This window comes from Tyto alba, unplaced genomic scaffold (assembly GCF_018691265.1).
Source record: "Tyto alba isolate M040663 unplaced genomic scaffold, T.alba_DEE_v4.0 Super-Scaffold_32, whole genome shotgun sequence".
NCBI classification, from domain to species: domain Eukaryota; kingdom Metazoa; phylum Chordata; class Aves; order Strigiformes; family Tytonidae; genus Tyto; species Tyto alba.
Window position 1 is genome coordinate 9,153,175 of NW_024881307.1, and position 18,891 is coordinate 9,172,065.

Here is an 18,891-nt window from a genome sequence, read left to right on the forward strand (position 1 = left end):
GTATTATGCGCGGTCTTTCCCTTGTCTCCTTGTCCATTTTGTGGTATGTAGCAGATTTTTTTTTATTTCTCACCTAAAAATGTACCTGAAATCTGAGGTGTCGCTGCGTACTCCCCAGATTTCTGGTGACTTTGTATGAATCCTCGACTTCTGCTGCAGCTCATGATTTCACTGAGTTAGCCTGAAACTGGCTCGCTTTCAGGGAGCGACATTACGATGCTTCATTTTGGCACCGCAAGAGTTGGAGGGGGGCTTTTTGTACAGTAAAGCTATAACTGGTTGAAAACGGTGGCATTCATACTGCATTTCTGCTTGATGCAAGTGGCGCTTCAGTAGTAAGGGAAGCTTGGTTGTGTTTTCTTGATTCGTTATGTGGACATGTGGCATAAGAGAAGCTTGCGCGTATTTGCTAAGTGTCTGTTGTGTTTGTCGCTTCGGAGCTCCCTCCCCATCCCTGAAGTTTAACTGAAGCTTTGGGATGTGAAAGCTGAGAGCCTTGGATGCGTGTTAACAGTTTACTCCATAAATCTGCATCGGCTTCAAAGTTACAGCTAAGTTGCAGAAACTTGGGGTTTGAAATGGAACGTGGCAGTGATGATGGTGTCTCTAGTAGCGCTGCTGTAATTATACATGGGTCGTAATTTTTTATGAGGTGAATGTTGGAGTCATGGATGTTCACTGACGGCTGGCTTGTTTTGAAATGGTACTAGTTCATGTGCTGGGAGGAAGGAGTGGCTTCCATATGGCTGCCACTGTCACGCCTGAGCTGGAAGAACAGATAATTTCTTTCCTCCGTGGGCATTAAAATTCTGTCTGCCTTAAAATTTCCTCTCCTCGAGTTATGTCGAAGAGTCAGTGTAAAACGGCCCGGGTGTTTAATCGGGGAGGTAGAGGTGTAGAGCCCTGCCTGTTACTGGTAACACAATTACTGCATGTGCATGGGGAGATAACTGCTTGCAGGTATTGATGTAAAACAAGAGCTACATGGTGAGTATGATGCAGAGCACGGCCTGAGAGATGGAGGGCTCCTTCCTGCTTTTTTTTTTTCTTCCTTTCTGAAGACTCGGTCATTCCTGTGTCAGAAGTGTGAAAATAAAAGTACGTGTTTTAAGCATCCTGGTGAGTTTCTGGCATCCGTGATTTGGTCAGCATTACACAGTACTCGAAACCCTCAGAGAAGCGGTTTAGGTGAAGCTTTTCGATGGAAAGGAGTTTGGGGTTCCCTGTGAGAAGCTGTTTTCGATGGAAAGTGATGTCACTCATCTCACCGGGAGCAGCGATGGGTAGGTAAGGCGGTTTCAGAAGCAAGGGCAGTGCGCACTGACCAGTTTGCTCTAGGGGCTTTTCGACCTTGCGCTTCCTTCAGCTGGAAAACTCACAGGACGCGCTCTTGCAGCAGCGTTTCACTGCGTGCTTCTGTATTGTCATCAAAGCACTGAACTACATGTTTTACTGTACCGCGTTTGGAGGAAATGAGGGAAGAGACTGGGTAACTCTTTGAGTCAGTACTTCACTTCGCAGCCTCTTCTAAACCGGCTTCCGAGTGCGCGTCCCTGCTGAGGCCGCATCCTCCTGACCTGTTGTTGAGTGCATGCGAAATGGTGCCGATGGCTTCCACCCGCCAGTGGGTCACGGCGTGCACGGGCAGATTTCCTCCGTGGACATGTGCAGGGGGACACGCTTGCTGCAGGTTCTCCAGCCGTGGTGACGAGGCTTGCTGCCTGGACCGCTTTTAAGCAGTGAGAATTAGACGGGAAAAGGCGCACTGTCTTCGGTTAAGTAAAACTGCGACAGGGAGGCGTTTTGTTCAGGTTTCAGTTGTATTTGGTTTCAGTGGACAGAAACATGGGTAACCTGCGTTCAGGGGGAGTCTTCTGTTAGGGGAACTTTGTTTTGTTGGTTCAGGTCCCAAGCCACCAAAGGTTTGTCGTGCCAGTGGAGGTCATCTCCTCTTCTTGACCTGTCCTGTAGACCACCGGAGGAAACTGTCTGACATTTATGGGAAGGCATCCTCCTCCCCTCTGATCTCTTACGAAGCCCAGGCTGTTTATCGGTGAAGTGTTGGTAAAGGGCAGACAAAGGGAGTCACTGGCGTGATGCTGCATCTCGCACCTCCAGCACTGGGTGGCCACTGGGGATGACTTTGGCAAAGAACGTGCGTTCTTGCAAGCTACTCAAATGTGATGCTTCTCTGGCAATGAAATCCTTTTAGCTAGGTGGCCACACGAAATAAGCCTCTAGGGTTTTGATGATCTTGGTTTTTACTGAGTGTTGTAGTTCATTATGGTCGGTCCCCTCAGTTCGGTCTTGTGCACCAGCAGCAAGTGAAATCTCGTACCTTAGGGTAAAGGTATACCACAAAATCCCCACTGAGGAGTGGCTGTTACCCCCTGAGCCAGGCTACAAAGCGTAGTTGGACTTCAGAGACACTTCTCTGCTCTGCTGGGTGGTGTGTGTTTGTTTCTTGAAGAGCAACAGATGAGTTTGCCGCTCCTGGAGATTTTTTTCAATGCGCTGATACAGCAACTTTAGAGCATGGCCACGTGTGCGCAGAAGTATCTGAAGTTTTGAGATCTATTGCTTTGGTGTTTGGCAGCTTTGTTAGTTATGTCTACTTTTATTTAACAGCAAGCTCTACAATTCTTTCCTTTACTCGGCTGTCCGAGTCCGGCTGAAGCATTGCTTTCTAAATGTCCGTTATGGAACCGGGAGAGAGAGATTTCACTTGCTAGAAGCGGTGTGTTGCCAGTGGTCTCTTAGATGTGGTCCTGGAGGCTTTGGTCTCGCTTTTCTCTCGCTGGGTGCAAGCTAAATCTTTCTAGGTAATAGTCTGGCTGAGCCCTCCTCCCCGGAGGTGGTATCGAAAGCTTGTTGCGACCAGAACGAGACTGTTGCGTGCACTCTAAAAAGCATCCCCCTTGGTTCCGACTGGCAATTGTGAATCAAAACTTCTCATCCAGGGGGCAACTGTGACTCTGTGGAAAGCAGGGACCGATTCTGTTGTGTTGGTAGGCTGCTGCTGTAAGGTAGTCTGTTCTGCCGCTCGCCTTCTAACACTAAATATTCTCGCTTTCCTTCTAGCAAGGTGGCAAGACTGAGGGTAGTACTGTCAGAACAGGGGCTCCCTGCGCTTGAGCCCTGTAAAGAGCAGCTTGCTCTTTCTAATTCTAAATTTAGGTGTCATCCGAGGGATTCTGGAAGCTGCAGCCCTAATCACGGCTGTATTGTCATGGTTGATTGCCGAGGGTACAGCTGCAACGCAGTTGCAGGGGTGTATCTTCCCATCCTTCTAGTTCGGGGGTTGTCGTGTGGAGGTGACCCAGCCAAGAGCTGTTTTGTGCTCGCGGGACACGCTGTGTAGATCGGTGCTGTTTCAAGGCGAAGCCCCAGCAGAGTTCTTGCGTCACTCCTGTTCAGAGCTTTCATCTAATTAAAGCATGAAAGGACGAGTGGACCCTCAGCCGAGGCAGTACATAACAGTAACCTCAAGCGCTCCGCTGCTTGTTAGCGACGTTGCATCGCAAACAGTCGCTTGGGAAGCATCTCCCTAAATTCCCAGGTGACTCCGCTCCCAACGTGACCGCAGAATGCACCCAGCATTTATCTTGAGGTTGCTTATTGCCAACCTCCGATGATGTTTACTCTGCTGAAAGAAGAGGAATCTGTTAGACATTATGCCATAGTTACTAAACAGACTTGTGAATGACCTTCTAAAAATAGCTTATCTCTTTCCAAGAAGGTGAGGTGCTGTATAGTTGGGACCAAAACCAAAATGGTGAATGGGCAGAGAAGTAAAGTACTGTTCGGACGGCTCTGTTGTCAAATTAAGTAAAACTGTACAAGAGCTGATTGGAACAGCTTCATTGCTGGTTTAGTGCTTCCAGCAGCCTTGATGACAGTCCTGTGCGACTTCGTGGATCTGTAGTGGTACCGGTGATACTGTTATTCCTCAGAGAGAGATCAGAACATCAGTCAGTGCCTTCAGGCTAGTTCCTCTTTTGGAGATGGATTTTCCACTGAGATGTTCAGTCGGAAATTCTTTGAAAAGTAATTTTGCTCAAGAACACTGTAATAGAGATTTGCTTGCAACTTTTCTGCTCTTGTAGTAGCTGAGTCACTTCAGGAAAAGCCTTTCCTCATCTGCTCACAACTCTGAGGTTTAAACAATGTTGAGGTGTGGTGTGCTGTTGGCGTGGGAGATGTATGTAGAAGCTCTGCTGCCCGTGGAAGGATCGCCCCTTGGCTGCTTAGTTAGGCTTCGTGTCTTGCACACGAGGCAAGCCTTCCCTCATCCTTTTATTTATAATCCCGAGTGACCTTTTTTGTGTTGCATTATTCTTTCTCAGGTAAATGAGGTCACATTCAAAATCATTATGGTTTTTAATCACTCTCCATCTGTCGTCCTTTACAGTCACTTCTGAAAAACTGGAGGGTGGCGGTTCCTGCTTAATGTGCCTCAAAACTGTGTTTTGATGCGTGATGGCCAACTGGGATGCTTTAGCCTGGCAAATGCATGCTGGTGCTTAGTGTCCTTCTCAGTCTTGTCGGATCACTTCCAACGCTGCCTTCTCAGATAGTGAGAATGACGATTTTGAGGTGACCGATACACTCGTGAACGTCACCGAGCAAACATGAATGACGACGTATTGGTCATGCTACTTGTAGCTGTATATGAAGCCGAAGTGATCGCTTTGTGGAGAGAGCCTTTTTTTGCTGTAGACGCTTCTGGTGACTGCTGTCTGGTGACACTGGTTGGTAGGAAATGAGAGAAAATGATCATTCCCAGGATATTGGGCCAAAGCCAGAAATAACGTGTCCATTGGAAAAGAAAGGTAACAGAGCCCAGTTTGAAAATAATGCAGGTTCCAACTGTGGATTATGACAGGCAGCTGTGTATTTGTCAAAAATACAGAAAGTACTCATTTAGTGGCCGCAGATCAATGTTGTAAGGCACAGAACAACAAAATGAAGAGAACGTTCATAGTAGCCACGTGAACTTGGAGGAGGGTGCAAGTCAAGACTGTTAGTTCTGTTTCGCTATTCGCTTCGTGGTCCCAGCCCTCAAATATTTGTAGAGAAGGTGTATCTGTCAGGGCTATTTGGCGATAGCTGGGGAGGGGGTAGGTGTTTGGGGATGGCAGGAATGGGGATTCCTCCCGCAGAAGTCATGCGTTGCTTCCCCATCTCTCCAACCGCCTTCACCGTGTGCTCGTACGGGAATCCTCATCTGGGCCAGGCAGCAGGGAAGCAGATCCGAGCAAACTTCTTAGGGGAAGTAAAAGTCTCATACCTCTTTCTTCTCATAAAGAGCTCAGAAAGCTGGAGGGGTGGCTGGAGTGTTAGAAGGCCACACCACGGGTTCCTGTGTGTCTTCAGGCCCGGTGTTTTGTTCTGGGCAGAGGAGCAGTTGGCAGCAAATTCGCTTCTGTCCCGCGACACCGGTACCTTTGAACACCAAACCGTCCAGTCGTAATTTTAAATGCCTACTTGTTCTCTGTCTGTCTGCGCACAGGCAGCCCCTTTACAACTTTGTTATGGGTGAGGTTGTTTTTATGTGCAACTTTGTGAGTCTTTTTTTAATATTAGATGCACCTCTGTTACCGGAGGTTTGCAATCGCTGGCCAACAGCAAGCGTTTGGTACACATGTAAGTTGGGCGCCGGTACCTGATTTTAGTGGCAGGTGTTATTTTAGATTCCACTGAATTTACTTGCCTTTCTGGGCAGGGATGGTCTCGAATTCAATCCTGTAAATAAGTCTTTGTGTCTGTTACTCTTCCTGAAAATGATTTGTTTGTTTACTTAGTGTTTTAAGTGGTCTGGTGGAAATGTGGCTAGTCCTCAGAGCAGAGGACATGGACTCTGCCGCAGGGAGGGCTCTGGGTTCGTTGGGGTGTGCTTCTCTGGCACATGTGCTGTGGGTCCGGAGGTACAGCCGTGAGCTGCCCCTTGCTTGAAGCGCTGGCGAGCTGTTCAGTCGGAGCCGGGAGACTTGGAAATTACTTGTTCCATGGGAAGAAATCGCTCTCCGTCTGTTTTTCACCAAGCGGTCTGTAGGTTTCTCCTGTAAGGGGCTGTAGACGTGCCTTGGGAGTCTTGTGCTTGCGGCAGTAAGTTCTGTTTCCTTGGGGAAGATGCTCTCAGACACCCAAAAGTCAGCATTCTTCGGCCTTTCTCTGTACCCGGCGTATGCCATACGCGCACGACTGTGTGTTTGAAAATGCTGCAGCTCTTAATTTTTGGTCAGCTAACAAAGGTGAAATCGCGTGGGGTGAGCAGCTGTTCCCTTTGCCTTTCCAAACCCGACCGCCTGTCGGTAGCCCGTTATTTTCCTGCTCGCGCTCTCCGCGTTCAGACCGTTCTGGCCCGAACCGGTCTCTGCCGCGGTGGGCGCCGGGGCCCCTCTTCCCGGGGCGCGCGCCCTGCGACGGCAGTGCCTGCGCAGCGGTGTTTACATCCTGCAGCGAGCCCACGTGCTCGGGGAGTGGCAGGCCGGCGTGACGGGGCCATCGATCCGCACTGCTGGCAGCGGGCGGCCGGGCACTTCCGCAGCCTCTCTCGCTCCGGTTTTATTGCTGTGGGATTCAAGTTGAGAAGCGGTAGCTTTTCCCCTTCAGGGAAAAGTCTTGGCGGGGGGGGGGGGGGGGGGGGGGGGGAGCCTCTGCACGATGCAAGGCTCCTCGTGTGGAAACAACGCGTTTTGGCATCATTTTCCTTCTTTGACTGTTGCTTTATCATTGCTTTTTCCGGTGTTCTTGGCATCGCTGCTGCAACTGCGAAGAGCAGATAGGCAGCAGGGATGTGAGGAAGGGCAGGACCGTCCCCTTCTCCAGCGGCGTGCGCTGATAATTGCTTCCAGCGATTATGAACTGCAGCCTGAGTTTGTATGTATTGCATTTGACTCGCTAGAGCATTATCTAGTGTTGAAAACTTGAATGGCCCTCTGTTCAGAGCATTTACTCTGTTTGAACTGTTTAACACCGAGGCTCATCAAACAGAAACCAAGCAGAAAACTTTGAGAAATAGTTTGTCTTAAGCCTTACTGCTTTTTATCACATCACCACTTTCCTGTAGACGTGGGTACGGGTCTCAGCGTGTGGTTTAATTTCTTTAAACTGTGGTTTCAGTAGCAGCTGAGACTTCCTTCATGGTCTGTCCTGTGAGTAGATGAATTAGAAATTTCATGTAGAAAGCACGAGGTGGGAAAAAGGCACTGTTTTGACAAAGTCTTTTATCGGGCCTACTCTGCTACATCAGGAAATGGTGTTGTTTCTTTGCACAGCTTACCTTCTCCTATTCACAGCGTTGCACCTTTTCACTTTAAGGATATCCTCCTGGCGGTGCTTGCTCTTCTCTAAGCTCTTTGCAGACTCAAATTGTTACAGAAACGCCACAGTTACTTTCTAGCGTGCGGCCACATTGCGCAGCAGGTGAAGGAAGCAAGCAACAAGTGACGTCTCCATTTCCAAAGTGAGCATAAATACTTCAGGTGAAATTGGACTAGGAAAGCAGGAACGGCGTAAAATGTGTCCCAAATCTTGGTGGCAGGCGAATATGACTGACATTTTTGCATGCTCCCTGAAAAACCTCTCTTCAGGTGAACAGAGTGCCTTTAATGCCGTGCCTCTGTCGGAGGGAGGAGCTTTACCGTGGAAGTGAGATTCTCATCTCTCCTACAGACAAAGTCTGAAGTGAATTTGAAAAAGAAAACCCAAACCCAAACCCGCAACAGAAGCCACCTTTACTGTAAACAACAGTCAATTTTTAAGAAAATTGTCCTTGGTGTTCCTTAATGTTACCTACGCGGCTACCAGTGTCATTATTCTTTGAAATGTAACGATTGGTAAAGGCAGTGGTCCTGCAGCAAAAAAGCTTTTTTGGTGGGGACTGCTGGGAGCTGTGGGAGAGGAAACAACCTTTGGTGCCTCTGAGCGAAAGCTTGTTCTGCCACCGTACCAGCTTGCAGTGTTTCTAGGTATTAAGTGCTATGGCAGGCTGCGGCTCTTGAGGTGTCTGAGTGATGCCTGCATCTTAGAGATGACTCTGTCTTCCCATCAGTAGCTTTAATCTACTTGAACTTGTTCCGTAGCCACGTTTGGAGGGTGGTGCGTGATGGAGCTGAGGGGGTGGGATTCATCTCCGGGCATGGCAGTCTCTGTAGGGTCCAAAGGCTCCCTGAAACTGTGAGTTTTCCTTCCAGAGGCCCAAAGTGTTGCTGTTGGGCTCTGTGGGAGCAGGTGACGAGCCCTTCCTCGGGGAAGCTGTCAGAAAGGGACCGGAGCGAGCCCTGAGGTCTTGTTTGAGTTCCAGGATGTTCGGGTTAGAATTACGGACTCGGATGCTTCTGCTCATCCAGAGAGAGGCTTTCACGTGAGTTTGGAGGAAGTTAGTCTACATCTATGCTAGAAGAATAGAGGTAGAAACACGTCTTTTGCTGGAGTGTGCCTCTAGGGTGGTTTGCACGATAGCTTATGTAGACCTTTGTGGTCTGATATGAGCAGCAGATTTTATGCATTGAGGGTTTGTTTCTGTATATACTTGTCCTTTTTTTTCCCCCATAACTCCTTCTGATCATTCCGGAGCTGTAAACTGTAGCTGCTCTATATGTGTATATGAAAGTTGTATTTCCTTTTCAGCAGTTGTTTGCTAGAAGAACAACCGTCAGTATGTTGCTTGGGGAGGAAAAATCCTCTTCGAGTCCTTTCATGCTTTGACCGTAACGAAGTTCGTTTTAGTGTTCATATCCATGTCTCCAAATTTCCATCCACTTTCTCATTGCAGGATGAACAGTTTTTAGGTTTTGGTTCAGATGAAGAAGTCAAAGTACGGAGTCCCACCAGATCCCCCACAGGTATGTTCAAATCGCAGGATTGCATGTTGACTTTGTGTTCTCCTTTGTGATGGCTTTGGCTGTGCTTCTGTGTGATCCGTCAAATCTCATCCACCGTAAAAGCTGCCCCAGTCTTCGGGTTCAACTCGATTAGTTTTGGACTCTCTACATCCAACCTGTTACAGAACAGGGAAACTGTGGGTAAAAAGAGTTACACTGATGAAACCAGTATTTGAAACCTTCGTGTTAGCGTTTTGGAGAGGCAATTATTTTAAGAGTAAGGAGCTAAAACGGGTTGGAATATTTCAGTGTCTTTCAACAGACCCATTATTGCCTGTAACTGGAACCTTCCTTGTTTTTGGAAACCAAACAAATATAGAACACTTGAGGATAAGCTGTAGCTAAGTTGTTGTATTTTCAACTTTCAAGATGTAGGATCAAATCATGATGGGACTGCCAGCGCACGAGTTCAGCTTTGATTTTAGATTTGTGTGAATAAATGCTCTCACCACAGCACTCTGCTCATTCACCGCAATGCTCTGCTCAGCTTGGCCTTGCCAGCAGATTCTGCTGCAGAGAGCCTTGCTAATAGGGTGTTTCAAGTGAAGGATGAAGTGCGTTGTCAGAGCTATGTGAAGACCGAGAACTGGAATAGCTGGGTTTGGTGGGCATGCACTGAAATGCATTGCTAGAGGTGAGTAATCAAGTGTGGCACATCTGCTTGATGGTTTCAAGTGCAATGCCAAGTGCCGTGTTTCAAAGCTAAAACCAGGTTTTTTAGTAAATTACCTTGTATCAGTTTTTCCCTGTAAGTTGCTCTTGCCTTACTGACCTATCCCTTAGAGGGATGGTACTAGAGAGGAAGGATTTTTTTTTTTTTTTCTTTTCCCCTCCTTTCAACTAACTATGGTCTGCTTAAAAACAAAAAAATTCTTTTAATGTATCTGAAAGGGGGCACACGCCCTTAAGAACTATTGTTCCTCTCAACATTAGGTTGATAGTGGGTTTGTGCCATTACGTATATATTGGTTGTGAAAAGGCAAGCTTGTGTTTTAAAAAAAGTTACCTACTTAGTATTTGATATGGGAGAAGAGGTTTGTAGGGAAGGTACTCTTTACATGCATTGATTAAAAAACTGTGGTTTTATTCCTCAATTAGCTGAAATATCTGGGCAACTTGTACGGGCACTGTGACTGAATCTGACTAGATAACTTGCAGGACCTGGGTACTGCTGATCCAGCGCTTGGGGAAGTTTAATGTGTGCTCTGCATTCTCTACTTCCCTCTCAGTTAAATCTAGTCCACGGAAACCTCGCGGGAGGCCCCGGAGTAGTTCTGACCGAAGTTCGGCTGTACTGTCAGACTCTTCCTCGGTGTGTTCCCCTTCGAGCAAGTCTGAAACCACATCCATGGAGAAAGTAAAGAAGAAGGAGCTGAAGAGTGGGGAAAAAAGACGAGGAAGACCTCCAGCGCTTACAAGCGTGAAGTTCAAACTGTCGCAAGTAAAGGACGCGTCGGACATTCAGAAGGGCAGCAAGGAAGAAAAAGAGAGTCTGAAAAAAATCAAAAGGTCACCATCCACTACATTTCAGCAAGCAACTAAAATCAAGAAGCTAAGAACTAGTAAGCTTTCCCCTCTGAAATCTAAATTTAAGCCTGGGGCGAAACTTCAGATCGGGAGGAAGAGCGTTCAGATTGTGCGCAGGAGAGGTAGGCCGCCGTCCTCTGAACGTTTAAAGACTTCCTCGACCTTAGTCATAAACTCGCAGCTGGAGAAACCCCAAAGGATTCGCAAAGAAAAGGATGGCACGCCACCTCTTACAAAAGAGGAGAAGGCTGCTGTCAGGCAGAGCCCGCGCAGGATTAAGCCTGTTAGGATTATACCTTCCACCAAAAGGACAGATGCCACAATTGCCAAGCAACTCTTGCAGAGGGCTAAAAAGGGGGCGCAAAAAAAGATTGAGAAAGAAGCAGCCAAGCTACAGGGCAGGAAGGGGAGAACCCAACTCAAAAATATCCGACAGTTCATCATGCCGGTTGTGAGCGCTATCTCTTCACGGATTATTAAAACACCCAAACGGTTCATTGAGGATGAGGACTACGATCCTCCTATTAAAATATCCAGACTAGAGTCCACACCAAACAGCAGGTTCAGTGCTACGTCTTGTGGCTCCAGCGAAAAGTCCAGCGCCGCTTCTCAGCATTCGTCTCAGATGTCTTCGGACTCCTCGCGGTCCAGCAGCCCCAGCGTGGATACGTCTACGGACTCCCAGGCTTCCGAGGAGATGCAGGCGCTTTCTGAGGAGCGAAGCAATACTCCGGAAGTTCACACGCCGCTGCCTGTTTCTCAGTCCCCTGAAAACGACAACGGTGATAGGAGAAACAGGAGATTTTCGATAACGGAGAGAAGTTTTGGCCAGAGGACTGCCAAAAAGCTGTCGGCCTTACCGAGCGTGCCGCAGCAGCAGTCCTCCTCCTCTCCTCCTCCCCCTTTGCTCACTCCCCCGCCACCGCTGCAGCCTGCTTCCAGCATCTCGGACCACACCCCTTGGCTGATGCCTCCTACCATACCGCTAGCCTCACCCTTTCTTCCCGCTTCTGCTGCACCGATGCAGGAGAAACGGAAGTCGATTCTGCGAGAGCCGACGTTCAGGTGGACCTCCCTGAAGCATTCCAGGTCAGAACCGCAGTACTTCTCATCAGCAAAGTATGCCAAAGAGGGTCTTATTCGCAAACCGATATTCGATAACTTCAGACCCCCGCCGCTGACGCCGGAGGACGTTGGCTTTGCGTCTGGCTTCTCCACACCCGGCGCGACAGCTCCAGCACGTCTGTTCTCCCTTCACTCTGGAACGAGGTTTGATATGCACAAGAGAAGTCCCCTGCTGAGAGCGCCCAGGTTCACGCCGAGCGAGGCCCACTCCAGGATCTTTGAGTCTGTAACTCTGCCCTCATCGGTTGGCCGCACCGCTACGGGGACCTCTGCAACGGGTGCCTCTTCTCGGAAGCGGAAGAGGAGGGTGTTTAGCCCCATCCGATCGGAACCCAGATCTCCTTCGCACTCCATGAGGACGAGAAGCGGAAGACTTAGTACCTCTGACCTGACAACGCTCACCCCACAGTCTTCTGTCTCTTCCTCATTAACTAGCATCTCTGTTAGTTCTCTTGCCACTAGTGCCTTAAATTCAACTTTTACTTTTCCTTCCCATTCCCTCACGCAGTCTGGGGAATCAGCAGAGAGAAGCCAGAGGCCGAGGAAGCAGACTAGCACGCCGGCGGAGCCTTTCTCGTCCAGTAGCCCTGCTCCTCTCTTCCCCTGGTTCACGTCGAGTCCCCAGACAGAGAGAGGCAGAAACAAGGACAGGGCAGCAGAAGAGCTCTCCAAAGATAAAGACGCTGACAAAAGCCTGGAGAAGGACAAGAGCAGAGAGAAAGACAGAGAGAGAGAAAAGGAGAACAAACGGGAGTCGAGGAAAGAGAAAAGGAGAAAAGGGTCAGAAATTCAGAGTAGCTCTGCTTTGTTTCCTGTAGGTAAAATGCCCAAAGAAAAAGTTGTCAGCGAAGACGTTGCGGCATCATCGTCTGCCAAAAAAACTGCCGGGCGGAAGAAGTCTACGGCAATAGATCCTGCGGCAGACGTTTCCACTGCTGCTCTGGTAGAGACGGCAGCCATCAAAACCAAAACGTCCAAGAAAGGTAGAGGAGGGTTAGACAAATCAGATCTGGACCTCAGCCCCGCCGTGCCGTCTTTGGAGAAGGAAAAAGCCCTGCGCCTTTCTGCGCCTTCCTCGAGCACTGTCAAACATTCCGCTTCTTCCATCAGCTCTATGTTGGCTCAAGCAGACAAACTGCCAATGACTGACAAGAGGGTGGCCAGTCTGCTGAAAAAGGCAAAAGCCCAGCTCTACAAGATTGAGAAGAGCAAGTCCCTCAAACAAGCAGACCAGCCAAAAGCACAGGTATTCTTTTCCAAGTCGTTTCTTTTTTCCTAGAGCACAGCTTATTTTGAACTCGCGCTGAAAGTCACGAGTAGCTTTCGTATCCTAAGTGTGAAGAATTAACGCGCCGAGCTAGGCAGCTGTTAGCGCAACAGATGGCAAACGATCCAAAAACGAGAAGCCCTGGGCAGAAGCTGAGGGGGAGAGGGAGCTGCTGTGTAGTCAGCTCAGGGGGGAGCTGCGTGCGTTTTTAGAGATCAGTACGGCGTAGCTGCTCGCTAGGTTTCTCTGAATAAATCTAAGCTAAGTGATCGTCTAGAGTAGTAGTACTCGCTCTTAAAAGCACGATTCCAGCAAACGGCAGTAGTCTCTGTCTTGGCCTCGGTGTTTCTTGTAGGCCCTTCTCAAGCGTAAAGCTGGCTTCTGCAGATAAAGTCAGTCTTGGTCTCTCTCTTCTTTTACCTTTATGCGGTGGTGACCTGTCGCTTACGGGCAGGATTAAAAAGCACCGGGATTTTGCATGTGATCAGGGGACCGCTTCCCTTTCTTCCCTCTCCCCCACCCCAAAATCACCCTTTTCCACAGTCCGCTAGCAAACAGGAAGGTAGGTGAAGTACACTTACAGAGAATGCTTCCTTTTATTTAAACTTCTTCTTTCCTTATTGGCACTAGTGTTGAAAATCACTACTGCGTATTTTAAATAGAAAACTCTCAAGCTTTAGTCTCTCAAATGACAAAACGTCTGGCCTGGTATAGGAGAAGCCCGCACAATTACCTGTTGGGGGGAGATCCTTTTAGTAGGAGATACTTCAGAATCCTCTGATGAAAACACGGAGAATTGCACTACAATGCTACGTTTCTTTTAGCACCTCGGTAAACCCAAGCCCCTCGCGACTCTACAAAGCTATCGGACGGCTTGATTTACTTCTGGCCTCTGCCGGATCCGTTAGCACCGAATGTCAGTCTAATTGAGCCAACTGTGATTTTTTTTATAATACCAGAGCCCTCGTAACCCAGCTCCGTGAGCGAGTTTGCTTCCCAGTAGGTGGAAACTTACCTTATAATTCCGAATGAGTAAAAACTCTTGTTCTTTTGAGTTTATCCTCTCTTGAATAGCTGAGGTGTAAAAGGCTGAGAGTCTTTATTTTTATCCCGATTTTTACAAAAGTGCAAGCTGAGATACATTTTAATTCTTTTTAGGTTGTTTAGTAGTTCCTATTAGATGTGTCGCAGCCTCATTTTGGTACCTTTCTGAGGAGCACTGTCTGTTCTCATGTTCTGAAATCTAGGGACAAGAGAGCGATTCGTCAGAAACGTCAGTCCGAGGACCACGAATCAAACATGTTTGCAGGAGAGCAGCTGTTGCGCTGGGCCGCAAGCGAGCAGTGTTTCCTGATGACATGCCCACTCTGAGTGCCTTACCGTGGGAAGAACGGGAGAAGATACTGTCTTCCATGGGGAATGATGGTGAGCTAAGAGTTTTAGCTTTCATCTGTGGAGTCTTACAAAGAAGTCAGCTTTTGTTGACTGCTTAAAATGAGTGATTAACGAGGGAAGGTATGTTAAACAGCTCCAGGCTCTCCATTACAGGGCTACTCAGAGAGAGTTAATCCTTTTAACCGTCGGTAATTGGTACAAACATGGGTTTTGCGCTCAACTTTTGGTCTGCTGAGGGGTGTACATGTACGTATGTGTGTGTATATGCACACGGTCGCGCACACCCCTTGCCTGCTTGTGTGGCTCTGCAGGTGAACTTACACTTAATGGAATAAATTCCATTAGCAAATTAGATGCCCCTGAAACGTTCTTTGACGTCAGTGGATTCACAGTAGAAATTTTTTTTGATAGATAAGTCATCAATAGCTGGCTCAGAAGAGGCTGAACCTCTTGCTCCACCTATCAAGCCGATTAAGCCGGTTACCAGAAACAAGGCACAGCAAGAACCTCCGGTGAAGAAGGGCCGACGCTCAAGGCGCTGTGGGCAGTGTTCGGGCTGTCAGGTTCCAGAGGACTGTGGTGTCTGTACTAACTGTCTTGATAAACCCAAGTTTGGCGGGCGCAACATAAAGAAGCAGTGCTGCAAGTAAGTGTGTGGCTGAGAAACTGTTCAGCTGATCTCTGCTCTGGGTGGGATAAGCACGCCCACGCTCCGGGACAGGGAACAGCAGATTTACCCGGTGGTGTAGGCTTTGAGTGAATTTGCCCTGGGCCAAGGCTGCACCGCGGCAGGGGATCGTAAACAGTTTAATTTAAGAGTTGGGATCCTGATGCAAGCTGTGTTTGTTATGAGCTCTTTTTCTGAAGTTCACGGCCGGTTTATTCTCCCCAGTTTGACGGAACTGGCATAGCACTGAAAAGCGTTCGGTGTGGGACCAGTGGCTTTCACTAGGCAGTATGGGTTTTTGCATTGAAAGCAATGCATACGTAAATATTTATCTCTTATTCTCTCAAACGGCATTTACGAAGAGCTTGTGTTTCCAAGATGATGTTTATCTGGTGTATATACACTTGATATAACAAAGATGTCTCTGGATGTCCTTAAGAAATCCCACTCTTCCTTGATGTTTTTCTCTCATTTTTTTTATACATATCACTTAGCCTGAACCTTTTTGCTTTTCTAAATTGCTGCATTAAATTGATTATACCAGACTAGATAATCTGTCTGAAAAGACAGCAACTGAAGTGGCACCAATAAAGATTGTGGTATGAGAGCTATTTATTTATAAAGCATAGCTGTGAGAATTGCTGTGTAGTGCTCATCTGTGTGAAAGCACTCTGCAGACTACAATCTGTAAGCAGTCTCGCTCTTCGCAGCTTTGCCCAGGCCTCGGGCTAGGTTTCAAAACAACGGGCCCTGCTACAAGAATGAAGGCAGAAACAAAGCCTAGCCTAACTCGTAGAAAACATCATAGGCTAAACATAAGAAAAATAGGAAATAAAGTTGAACGCCTAGAAGAAGGCTTGTTCACCTAATCCAGTCCCGCTCCCGAGAGTAACTATTTTGGTCTGAAATGTCCTCAGTTTGGATTGCGTAAAACCTACGGTCTGAGAGAGTCTGATGCGGTTTCTTAGAGCTCCTGGAAGTATTCTGATATTTCTCAAATCTAAGAAATGGAACTGATGGAGGATTTACAGTGAAGCACTGTCGTTAAGTAGGCAGTTTTATTAACCTCAAAATTGTGTTGAAAGTGTGGAAAACCAAAAGGAGAATACGGAGGAAAATAGGGAGTTTCTTTTACATGTGTCTGAAGATGGAGTTGGGGGGAGGAGATTGCTTGGAAAAAGGTAGCGGGTGTGTTGATCAGGTTTCCTTCCAGTTTTCGTCTTGAATGTTTACACTTACCTCTTCACGTCTGCATTTTTCTTCTGATGTCACGACGCGTTCTTTCTTTGTAGAATGAGGAAATGTCAGAATCTACAATGGATGCCTTCAAAAGCGTATCTCCAGAAGCAAGCTAAAGGTAGGCTAAGAGACTTGGCTTGACTATAGCGCAAGAGAGAAATTTTCATCTCTCAGCTTTTGCTTTTTGTGCTGTCGTCGTGGCTACATGGAGCTTATAAAGGGTTAGTCTGCAGGCAAGTGTTAACGGGGAGCCTGACCGTTCCCCTCACCTCAGGGGGAAGTTGCAGGAGAGGTGCGAGTACAGGCAGCACCTGTACTCCCTAACAGCGGCCGTCTCTTTCCGCGCTGGACTTTTCCTTCCGTTTGGAGGGAGCTGCTCCCGGTGGCTGGGCAGTCTCCCCTCTGCCCTCCAGGTGAAGCATTTCTCAGAGGCTTACCTGCTCCTCAGTGACACGGGGACCGATGAGCCTGTTTGCCTCAAGGCTCAAGTGAGCCGTCGTACGCGTTCTGTTAAATCCCTGCATTCTGGGTACTGGACCTGTCGGGGTCTGCGCGTTCATGTGACAGCGGCCAGGCGGCTGCCTTGAACTCCCTGAACTTCACCAAAGTCTGCTTTCTCCTTCGCGTAGTTAAGCTCTCTGAACCTGCTTTACTGCAGAAGGGTTTTGCTTACTCCTCCGTCAGAATAGAGGCCCGGGGTAGCAGAACACAGATTGCAACGTAATCCCAGTGCGTTGATTTTGCCAACAAAATGCTTTATTTTTTTTGAGTACTGTTTTTTCCTTTGTATGGCCAAACGGTGACATCAAAAGGCCTTTTTCCTTTGTTTTAAAAAAGCAGCAAGTCATTTGAAGTCACACCGTTTAGTCTGTGTTGCTTTATTGATGCTTCTTCTTCCTAGCTGCAAAAAAGAAAGAGAAGAAATCGAAGACGAATGAAAAGAAAGAAAGCCATTCTGGAAAGAACCAGTTGGACTCTGGACAGAAACAAACTCCTCAGACTGTTGTATCGAGAGAAGACAATGCCGTAAAGAAGAGCGGTGAGCCTGCTCGTAAGCCCGTTGAGGAAAAGCACGAGGATGGGAATTCCTCCGTCCCGGTGTCGGAGCCCAAACAGGTCCCCGCATCTGGTACCAGAAAGACTGGCAAGCAGGCGTCCCAGCCGGTACAGCTCCCTCCTTCACAGCCATCAAGCTCAGGACCTTTGAAAAAAGAAGCCCCTAAACTTACCACTTCTGAGCCTAAGAAAAAGCAGACTCCCCAGCCAGAAATAGGTAAATGGGACTGTTTATCCTCAATATGTTCGAGTCCTGTTAAGTAACAATATTAATACCACTAGAAGCTGTTGGATTTTAAAGCTGATAGGTGCTTTATGGTCTGGTGACATTACAGCAGGTTATTTCGGAAATTTTGCCTAGAGCGGGCTTCCTTTTTACTGAACTGCAGTGTATATTGGGGCGGGGAGAAAGATGACTGCCTTCATTGTGATTTTTAGTCATGTAGTCCTGGCAGTCTTGAAGTATATTGTCAATACTGTTAAGTCTGTTGACCGTTCACAGTCCGAATGTGAAACAAGAAGGATGCAATCTTTTACTGCAAAGCCGTAGTAGCGCACGTAGTACAGAACAGCATGAGCAGTGACCAGCAAGGCAGCTCCGGGACTTCTGTGGCTTTGCACCCAGAACGCTTCAGATTTTTAGCAGAGCAAACTCTCCTGGTCATGCCCCGAGGAGACTGCTCAGGTCGTAGTTGGTGAGGTGCAGTCACAGAAGAGACTGGAAAAACTCTAGTCTAAAATTCATCGCACGTTACCCAGCTGATTTTTTTTTTTTTTTCTTCCCCTTTTCTTCTCTACAGGTGGCTGTTAGTTACTTGAAATACTCATAATTTTTCCCCCCTTCCTAGGCACAGAACAAAGCAAACAGAAAAAAATTGCTCCCCGTCCAACTTTCCCTGTGAAACAGAAACCAAAAGAAAAGGTGAATACTGTTTTTTGTACACAGTCAGTAAATTTCAAGAACCTGGAACTTCTGTCTGTCTAGAAAGTAGAACTGCATTCCTTTAACCCTTTTACAGATTGGGGTTTTTTGGTAAAGATGTTAAGTTCTTCCTTGTGGCAGTATATGGAGATCAAAGTACCTGGCATATGCTTAACATTTGGTTCAGACGTTAGCTTGTTCTCTAAGACTTCTGTGTTGTGGGGTGGAGGCTAGCTTTTCCATAAAAAATGGAACTGCCTTCATCTCAGAAACATCTCCATTATGAAAAGAAAAAAGAATTGTCTTATTTAAATCTGAGAGAGAAGTGCATAGGGTCTAAATACACCCAGAGTTTCCCCGCTGCAGCAGAATAAAAACCGGTGCTCCGATGAGAGAGAACAATGTGGTGTTAGCCAAGAAAGCAGCAAATGGAATTAGAAATGTGATTGCGTGTGGAATGCTCTTAAAAAATGGTATGGCAGAATGGTTACTTTCTTGCAGCTTTTACCCACTCGTTAATTCTGTGCTGGTTTGGGGGCTTTGTCTGTGAATTACCTGTGGCGTTTAATATAATTACTGGTTAAATTTTCATGTTCAGGGTTGGGATTAATGCAGGCTCCTTTACTTGACTAGGAAAAGCCCCCTCCTATAAGCAAGCCAGAAAGCAGCACGCTGAATTTGCTCAGCACTCTGACTAACGGAAGCAGTTCCAAGCAAAAGCCACCTACAGATGGAGTCCACAGAATCCGAGTGGATTTCAAGGTAGAGGACAAAATGTTTTAAGTATTTGAATGTTGCCTGGCTC

The 18,891-nt window shown here is 47.5% G+C and overlaps 1 protein-coding gene across 1 annotated transcript in view; it reads left to right on the plus strand.

The window, feature by feature from the left end:
• KMT2A (lysine methyltransferase 2A) overlaps window positions 1–18,891 on the plus strand; it is a 48,200-nt gene that overhangs the window by 5,859 nt on the left and 23,450 nt on the right. Inside the window, exons 2-9 of the mRNA XM_042800593.1 lie at window positions 8,780–8,849; window positions 10,118–12,786; window positions 14,055–14,232; window positions 14,614–14,848; window positions 16,162–16,226; window positions 17,010–17,381; window positions 18,013–18,086; window positions 18,720–18,848. Coding sequence (XP_042656527.1) covers window positions 8,780–8,849; window positions 10,118–12,786; window positions 14,055–14,232; window positions 14,614–14,848; window positions 16,162–16,226; window positions 17,010–17,381; window positions 18,013–18,086; window positions 18,720–18,848 — 3,792 coding nt within the window. The remainder of the gene's footprint in view (window positions 1–8,779; window positions 8,850–10,117; window positions 12,787–14,054; window positions 14,233–14,613; window positions 14,849–16,161; window positions 16,227–17,009; window positions 17,382–18,012; window positions 18,087–18,719; window positions 18,849–18,891) is intronic.